Genomic DNA, 9,756 nt, shown 5'->3' with positions numbered 1-9,756 from the left:
CAGACGAGTCACCAAACGACTTTTACCGTCGTGACCTCCACACTATAAGTCCTAACAACTCGCTTAGGCACACATTCAGAACTACGATCTGGTTTGATTTCACTCCATGTGAATACATAGGCAGTCCTTCAAGGATACAACCATACCCCTCAAAATCACTTAAGGTCCTAACAACTCTCTTAGGCACACACATTCAGAACTATGATCTGGTTTGATTTCGCAACCTCGCGAATACGTTGGCAGTCCCCCAACAAGGACACAACCGCATACCCTTTCAATCTCAACCATCAAAATCAATCCTCAAAAGCAGCCCACTCAGCCACACGCTCAATGCTATACCTCTTTACTAGGGGCTTCTTCCTTAAGACGTCGCCCATTCCTCCTTAAGTCAAATTCCCACCTTCTCACTCTGGGGGCTTCTCTTTCGAGACGCCACCCGTCCTTTATCCTCAAACATCTTTTGAGTCTCGACTACAGTCCAAAATAAAAACACCCATAGTCTAGTGCTCGGTTCGGATGATGACAAGGTCTTGGTTCCACTCTCCGAATCATCATACCCCGAGAAGGGATCTCAAACAAGTAAACAAGGGCAAAGATGTCTGGAGAAGATAATCAATTCATGTTCCCCAGCCAAACGGACCTTCTACCTCAGGGATTTGATACACGTTGTCACCCTTTCTTGGCTAGGAGTTGCACACACATATGCAAAGTCTGTCAGAGTCATCCCGTATCGTGCCTATACCAGAGTTTATATCACGTTCGTGACCGTCTGTCTGTCAGTCTGTTAGTATGCGTCTGTGTGAGTCAATGTCACAACGGTCATGTGTCTCCAATTTATCAAATAATAGATCTACGAGTAACAAGACTCGCCTTTAAGCTTCACAACATTCAAAACTTCGATCTCCCTTCGCATGAGACATTACATGCTAGTTGCTTATATGCTAACTACTCACATGCTTATGTGCTTACGTGCTTATATGCTTGCATTCAACGTGCTTGTCTATGCGACTGCGGATTTGTGAGGTCACTAACCATGCAGGTAATCTTGAGAAGACAAACTCACTCCAACTGAGTACTCGGTTCTTCCCAACAAACGGCGACCCATCAAGTGCAAGAGCTTTAACCCCGCCGATTACATGGTTTACGCTATCTCCTAGCGAGCAGCAACTCATATCCCCGGCAAGTCCTGAGAAGTTTTTAACTCCCCAGCGAGTGCCGATTTTTAAATGGATGTCACACATGCTATTTTCCACAGTCGATCGTTCGATAATAGATGGCTGGCGAGACTTATAACGCATATGGCTGGCAAGCCTTTGTCCGCAAATAAGATACAACTCAAGGACGTATCCCGAAGATGCCTCGGGTACGACTCCTTTTCACAAGCTAGCGAGCCTTTGTCCGCAAACAAGGTGCAACTCAACGACGTATCCTGAAGATGCCTCGGGTATGACTCGTTATCACAGCTGGCGAGTCTCTGGAGGCCCACAAGAAGCAATTCAAGGACATATCCCGAAGATGCCTCAGATTCCTCAGGTATGACTTCTTCCTATGCCTGGCGAGCCTTACAACGCGCACCAATTGGCGAGCCTTTGTCCGCAGACAAAATAAAAATCAAGGACCGATCCCGAAGATGCCTCGGGTACAACTCCTCCACACAGCTGGCGAGCCATTGTCCGCAAACAAGACACCATTCAAGGACATATCCCGAAGATGCCTCAGGTATGACTCCTTCTTATGGCTGGCGAGCCTTTATACGTAGTCTAATAGACTTTAAACGACCGGAATCGAAAGTCGACAGACTCTAAACTGTTCCCAATGGCAGGTCCTTGACTCGAATCCCCGAGTCGCCTCGACGTTGCCCTTCCCGACGGCATGTCCTTGGCTCAAACCCTTTTGAGTCGCCTCGACGTCGCAATGTTCTTCAGGTTGTAATCTTCGATTGACCTGGAGATCATATTTTGACTTTCGCCATGTCCAAGCCTCAGTCAAAGTGGGGGCTCTGTAGGTACCCAATATCTGCACCTTCCAAAAACCACCCGATGATGATCGGACTATAACGTGTTTTTAATATGCGTGCATGGATTGGCTATACATGAGACGGTTTAATGCACTACTCGGATATGAAAAATGATTTCAAAAGTTTTCTAACTTCATTTGCATTAAAATAACACTATTTAGAGTTAAAACCGTCTTCGGAACCAAAACCGACTCAGAAATCCGCAACTCGAGTCAACCCGAGTCAACCCAAATCTCGAATGTCAAAAATAATGCCATGAATGTTTTCATCATGTCATTTCCATTGAAATGACCCTAATTAGAGTCAAAACCGACACCGGGCCAAAACCCGACTCGAAATTCAAATCCCGATTCACACGGGTCAAACCCGAGTCAAGCACACAAAACACCTACCTTAATTAACACCAAAATCATCTTATTATATGCCCATATTGTTACACGACATCTTATATGAATACCACATATCAACAATGGATGGAGAATAGGCCATGTCCAAATTGAAAGGGACAATACACCCCATTCCATCACGAGGTAGCTCGCGCCTAAAGTAGGTGTCTGTTTAGCCTCTAAGTAAACTCAACCGACCTACCACCCCCATTTCTCTATAAATACCAACCTTCACACACCAAAATCCAGACGCGAGCGTCCGCCCCCTCACATCTCCCTTAAGCTTCTAGACCCGACTTCCTAAGTCACAAAATCGACACGTGTTTATGACCTACCGATCGTAAACACAAGCCTTACACATTTTGTTTGGTACCGTCGGCGTTCATTCAACCGACCCATTCGACCAACTCAACATTAATAAACATGTTTTAATTAACATATTTTCAACATATTTTCAAAACTAAATCCTTTTTTAAGGCACCTTTTAAAACTTCTTTGATCAAGATTAGTCACAACGAGAAAATCATCTCTAAAGTTGTCTACTTCGCAAACATCAAAATACGTAAGTTTGAGGGTGTAAACAACTCATTTATTTCATGTCTTTACTGTTTTTATGAGTTTATATGCATGAACAATGTATAACACGATTCAAATATAGGTTAGACGAGCCAAAACCGAGTTTTGGCCTGAGACAGGAGCTCCTTGCAATGCAGGGAGGCTCGTGCCTCTTGTAGGTGTCCAGGTCAGACTCATCCATGTTTGTTCTCGTCTTTCCTCTTTATTTCATTTCTTATTTGTAATCGGTTTTTACCATTTTAATTCATTTTTATGACAAACTTTTTAACCATAAATCACAATCACCCTTGGTTCCTAATACCATGACGGTTTAATCCGTGACTCGGTGATATTAATTGGTCAATTACATTTTAAAAGAAATTCTATTCTTTTATTTACCATTTTAATTCATTTTTATGATAAACATATTTTGACCATTACAAAAATCATCCTTGGTTCTTTATACCATAACGGTTTATTCCGTGACTCGGTGATATTATTTGGTTAATTACAAATTAAAGGGTATTTTAAACACCTTTTATTTTATTTTATTTACCATTTTTCTCATTTGTTTACATTTGTAAATATATTAGTCATAATTCATAATCGTCCTTGGTTCTTTATACCATATCGGTTTAATCTGAGTACGATGATTAACTTCACTAATTACAAAGAAATGAACTTAACACGATTAGTTCAAATCAAATATTTTACATTTTTGTTTGTAAACTATACTTTTCTAACATGCAAATCCGACAACGAATATTAACACAATAGTAATTATTCCGAGTCATGCAAACAACATTTGCAAATCTTTCATCATAAATTTCGGTTTAAATAACCTTTTCAAGAACCAGGAGACGCCCCCTTAGGTCGGCTCATGGCTCGCGCCCCAAGCGGCCGTCTGTTTCCATCTTTCAAAACCAGAGCAGAGCCCTTTATCTCGCCAATAGGCTCACGCCTTAACTGGGCTGCATGGCACTGTTCTGTCCCATTTTGGTACTTGTCTAGGACGATCCCGATTACGGTTTATCCGAGTACGTGACGGATCAGATTGACAAGTTTACGTTTTTTACACTTTGTCATTTGACACCCTTTTTCAATAAATGGATCGGTTTAAGAATCATAACCCGAACTTGGTAAATGGATGTTTAATTTCCGTTTTCATATGCAAATCTATCTAAATCCAACTTGACATCTTATGCTTGATATTTGGATTAACAAACCGACTTAGAAAGCTCACATGTTAGGTTAACACTTTTGGATGTGCATTCATGCATTTACACTGTTTTATCAACTTTTGCACTTAAACAACCACGATCGATCAGTAGAGGCCGCTAACGCGGGCGGGATTGGGTGTCCAATTAAAGGGCTTCCCAATACGTATCCTCACCCCTTACTCAGAACCTTTGGATAGTGGATGGCCTTATCCAGGGCGTACGAGAGTCATTTTAGGCATAGAATGCTAAAAGGGGGACGAGTCCTTATCTTTAGTACCTATGTCAAACACCGCTTTTTTCCTTGATTGACCTAGGTATAAAGTGGATTCGAACGGGTTCCAAGCATCCTACAAATGCTTGGTGGCAACTCCGAACATCTCTAATCGTTTCGAGACCTTTGCCGAGACGAAACCGACCGATCCAAAGCGATCCGGTAAAAAGCATTTTTACGGCACCGAGCGTGGCTTTCAAAAGACCGCTGCATGTCCACAGGTTGGCTTGGCGTGCAGGTGGCCCGTGACCGCAAATCGGTAGGCGGCCCAAATCCACAGACCGGCCTGTGGCCCATGTCCACAACCATCAACCCGGATAAGCATTTTGAAATTGGATTTGAAAATGGGTCATCGACCCGGATAGATATTTGAAAATAGAAATGGAAATGGAAATTTTGAAAATGGAAATGAAAAATGGGTCATCGACCTGGATAAACATTTTGAAAATGGACTTGAAAATGGGCCATCGACCCGGATAAGCGTTTTGAAATTGGAAATGATCATCGATCTTTGAAAAACGTTTTTGAAATCCCGATTTTCAAAGGGGAAAGGATAGGGTAGACTCGATTTGCATTTTGAAATGCGACAAAAGGGTGAGACTCGTGACTGACGAGGGCGTAGCCGCTACCTTCGAACAAAAATAAAAATAAAATGACGTAAGTGTGTACGGGTTTTAACTCAAACATTTTGACTTGATAACGGTAGAAATGTAAATTAGCTGTTCCGACTTTCGAAATGTGACAACAAAAAATCCGCGCAAGGGACGCAGAAGGACAAAAATCCGGGTGAAGGGTGTCGCGGCCTCCCCCTTGACCGAAAGCATGGTGGTCAATTCTTGTTTAGGCAGGTTTTCCTATTTCTCTTAGGTTTCCTGAATTCCCTCAATTTCCATATTTTTTAAGGTTTCCTTATTTCTTCAGGTTTCCTTATTTTAGTCCCTTTATTTTTCTATATAAAGAGACTAAGGCATGAGGAGAAATCACAAATCTAATTCTTTCTTTCTCACATCCTTCATACTTAAGATGGGTCAAAGAAACTTCCCCCGAAATTAGAAGGAAACTTAAGAAGGATGATGTTGTAGACTGGAAGTACTATGAGGAAAGCCTCAAAACTCGAGCATTCTTTGAAATGAATTTAACTGCGACCGAGTCTGAACCTAAAACTGACAAAAACCCTAAAGATGATGCTAAGGTCTCAAGTGTTTGGAAAAGATTGGGGGTAAAGGCCGATGATGGGCCGACATTGGCTGAGAGGTTGGGTCCCCGACCAAGTACAAAAGACAGACTGGGCCCGCGTGAAGAAAGTGTAGTTCCTCCGAAGAAACGGGCTAGAGTGAAGATGGGTGAGACTTAGTCTAGTGATGGTTTACATGACTCGGATGTATGAGGGATAGGTAGCTATTATATTATGTTTTATTACTATTAGATGGTTTAGACACTATGGGCTTCGGCCGGAATTATTGAAATAAATAAAGGAAATATTATTTATTAGAAATTCCCAGGTTTACATTTAGAATTACATTGTTTCGGTTTTACTCTTTTAAAAGGTTGCCTACGTATCTGCTTTTAAACAGAATCAAACCGAGTTCGTAGTTCATAATTCATAATACAGAGACAACGAATGTCAGACTTTGAAACTAGACCCAAATACAAATGCAATCCGAATTTTATTTCATAGCATTTGAGAATGAGGTCTTTAGGGATAGTATTTTTTCAACTGGTCCAGATTTGTAGGATTCGAAAAGTCGTTTCCATCTAGATCAGTCAGCCGAACCGCTCCTCCTGTCAGAATTTTTTTCGCCAAATACGGGCCTGCCCAATTTGCTTTAAATTTACCCCTCGGATCTACTAGCAGTAGTGCACGAACCGATTTCAATACTAAATCTCCTTCTTTGATTTTTCTAGGTTTCACCTTCTTATTAAAAGCCCTTTCTATCCTTTTCTGATAGAGTTGACCCTGATACAATGCGCTTAAGCGTCATTCATCCAGTAAAACCAAAGAGTCATATCTAGCTTGGACCAAATCTGCTTCTGGAACTTGGCTCCCCAGTAATATCCTTAGGGATGGTACCTCTAGTTCTATGGGCTGAACTGCCTCCATCCCATAAACCAGGTAGTACAGGGTTGCCCCCGTGGCTGTTCTGATTGATGTTCTATATCCCCACAAGGCAAAGGTTATCTTCAATTACCAATCTTTATAGTTATCAGACATTTTCCTCAAAATGGTTGTAAGTGTTTTATTGGCAGCTTCTACAGCCCCATTTGTCTGTGGCCTGTATAGTGATGACTTATGGTGCTTGATTTTATACTTTTCGAGTATAACCTCCGTTTCAGCTTGGAAATGGGTCCTGTTATCACTGATGAGTTCGTGGGGTGTCCCATATCGACAAATGATCTCATTTTGAATGAACTGTGCTACTTGCTTTGCTTTTAGCACTTTATAAGACTTGGCTTCTACCCACTTCGTGAAGTAGTCGATTGCGACCAAAATGAAACAATGTCCTCCTGACCTAGAAGGGTTGACCTTTCCGATAATGTCGATCCCCCAGGTTGAAAAGGGCCAAGGTGATGTCATGGTATATAGCATAGAGGGTTGTCAGGGTATTCTCCTATGTCTTTGAATTTCAAGATTGATGTGTACTAAGGTTCGATCTCATCTTCCTCAGTGCCATTAATCTCATTTATGTATGATGGTGCCGATCTTCGTTTGACACATAGTGGTATGCTGTCTATATGATCTGGGATGTTAACCAAGGCTGCCAACTTAGACAGAGTGTCGGCAAATTGATTCTCTTCTCTGGGTAAATGGACATAGTGTATTTCCTCGAAATATTTTTCCAATTCCTCTATCTTAGCCTGGTAAGGTGCCAGACTATCACTTTTGATTTTCCACGACCCTGTTACTTGGTTAACGACTAAAGATGAGTCACCATGTACCAGTAACTTCTTTATATTTAGACTGATAGCACTGCGCAAACCCAGTAGGCATGCTTCGTACTCAGCAACATTGTTGGTGGCGAGGAAATATAACTTGATGGATACAGGTACATGTTCTCCCTTTGGTGAAATGAGGAGGATTCCGACCCCATATCCCATGCTACTCGATTCTCCATCGAAATAAAGATCCCATACTTCGTCTTTGACATGAACCACGTTTTCATCTAGGAAAGACCACATGTCCGTAACACTGTCTTCCTCTATTGGATTGTCAGCGAGGAAGTCAGCGACAACCCTTCCTTTCATTGCTTTCAAGGGTACGTACTTAAGATCGAATTCAGTAACATGAGAGTCCATCTCGACATTCTGCCATTTAATACTGGTTTTTCAAACAGGTATTTGATTGGATCCATTCTGGAGTATATACTGACACTATAACACAACATATAGTGTCTCAGCTTCTTTGTTGTCCAGACTAGGGCTAGGCATGTTTTTTCTAACGTGGTGTACTTAGCTTCATATTCTAAGAACTTTTTACTGATGTAGTAAATTGCCCTTTCTTCTTTTTCCACAGTTTCGGCCAACATTCCTCCCATCGCGGTATCTGTTACTGTTAGATACAAGGATAGTGGAAATCCGGCTATGGGTGGACTAAGCACAGGTGGAGCAGACAGAACTTCTTTGATCCTATCAAATGAGGCTTGACATTCGTCATCCCACATCTCGTGTTCTCCGACTTTAAATTTCTTAATGATCGGTTCACATATCATTGTCAACTTCGAGAGAAAGTGGCTTATATATTGGATTCGATCTAGGAAACCTCGAATTTATTTCTCAATTTTGGGATGAGGCATTTCCATAATGGCCTTGATTTTCAAAGGATCAATCTCAATACCATGGTGGCTGACGATGTGACCCAGGAGCTTCCCGGAAGTAACCCCGAAGGCGCATTTTTGAGGGTTCAACCTCATGTTATATTTCCTTAATCTTTCAAGGAATTTTCGTAAGGCCTTTGGATGGCCGTCACGTTCCTTTGATTTCACAATCATGTCATCGACATACACCTCGACTTCCTTATGCATCATATTGTGCAATAACATTGTCGCGGTTCTTTGGTACGTTGCCCCGACATTTATCAACCCTAACGGCATTACCGTGTAACAATAGGTTCCCCATTACGTGATAAACACAGTTTTGTGCATATCTTCCTCGGCCATCTTTATCTGATTGTATCCGGCATACCCATCCATGAAAGATAGTAAGGCATGATTCGCGGTATTGTCAACCAAGATATCGATGTGAGATAATGGAAAGTCATCTTTCGGACTGGGTTTGTTCAAATCACGGAAGTCCACACACACACGGACTTTCCCATCCTTCTTAGGTAATGGTACTACATTGGCTACCCAATCTGAATACTCAGATACTTTAATAAACCCGGCCTTGAGTTGTTTATCGATTTCTTCTTTGACTTTCAAAGACCACTCAGTACGTATTCTACGTAATTTTTGTTTGATTGGTTTGAACCCTGGCTTGATTGGGATTTTGTGTTCTACAATTTCCCTATCGATTCCTGGCATGTCTCTTTAAGACCATGCAAAGACATCTTTGAACTCATTCAGCAAATCTATGAACCCTTGTTTCTCTGTAGGATCTAGAGTGGTACCTATTTTGAGTTCTCTAGGTTCCAAGGTGGTTTCTACATTGATGGTTTCTGTATCTTCGATAACAGAGTTTATTTGGTCATATTCCTCCAACCCCTTAACCAATTGCAGAGGCGGTACTATCTCCTCTTCCTCTTCTTCAACCTGTCCCTGCCCGGCCTCAATCTCAAAGTCATTATTAAAACAAACATTTTCAGAAATGGCATTGCGATGTAAAGGAGACGAGTCGTAAGCAAACTGGTTCATTGTATTATTAATTTGAAATTGCTTACCAGAGGTCAGTGGCAGAATGGGGGTGGCATTCGGGACAGGCCCCGGAATACCAGAGCTACATGGAGGTACATCAAAAGGAAAGACTGGGGAAGGGGTGTTTTCAAAACTCGATTCTTTAGACTCAACCCTAAGACTCTTATCAAACACAGACTCAGACTCAGAATCATCATCTGGATTAAGCATATCTCCTTCTCCCGTGGTCAGCTTGAAGAGCAAACCTCTATTGTCAGTCCATTTGATAGTTTTCCTCCATCCAGATATAGTCCCTTTAGGAGCTATATCAGTGATGAGGGTAGAGGGATCGAACCTATCGCTTCGCAGGATCATACTAACCAACTCTTCGTTTGGTTTTTCCATTTCTCTCTCTTCCTCAAAAAGGAGACCTAAGGCATTCCCGTCTTCGACTGGGGTAGATCTGGCCTTTATGGGTGTC

General features: G+C 41.8%; 2 protein-coding genes across 2 annotated transcripts; both read right to left on the bottom strand.

Moving 5' to 3' along the window:
• Positions 1–6,145: 6,145 nt before the first annotated feature.
• On the bottom strand, positions 6,146–7,024 carry LOC141607690 (uncharacterized). Its single transcript, XM_074427046.1, has 3 exons — positions 6,773–7,024; positions 6,521–6,628; positions 6,146–6,406 (listed from the first exon to the last, which is right to left on the bottom strand). The coding sequence occupies exons 1-3, from the start codon at positions 7,022–7,024 to the stop codon at positions 6,146–6,148; spliced, it is 621 nt and encodes a 206-aa protein (XP_074283147.1).
• A 65-nt stretch (positions 7,025–7,089) lies between these two features.
• On the bottom strand, positions 7,090–8,156 carry LOC141607689 (uncharacterized). The gene is made up of 2 exons (XM_074427045.1): positions 7,818–8,156; positions 7,090–7,752 (listed from the first exon to the last, which is right to left on the bottom strand). The coding sequence occupies exons 1-2, from the start codon at positions 8,154–8,156 to the stop codon at positions 7,090–7,092; spliced, it is 1,002 nt and encodes a 333-aa protein (XP_074283146.1).
• Between the last annotated feature and the right edge of the window lie 1,600 nt (positions 8,157–9,756).

Source organism: Silene latifolia, chromosome 10 (assembly GCF_048544455.1).
Source record: "Silene latifolia isolate original U9 population chromosome 10, ASM4854445v1, whole genome shotgun sequence".
Taxonomy (NCBI): Eukaryota; Viridiplantae; Streptophyta; class Magnoliopsida; order Caryophyllales; family Caryophyllaceae; genus Silene; species Silene latifolia.
This window is presented reverse-complemented; position numbering and strand designations above follow the sequence as displayed.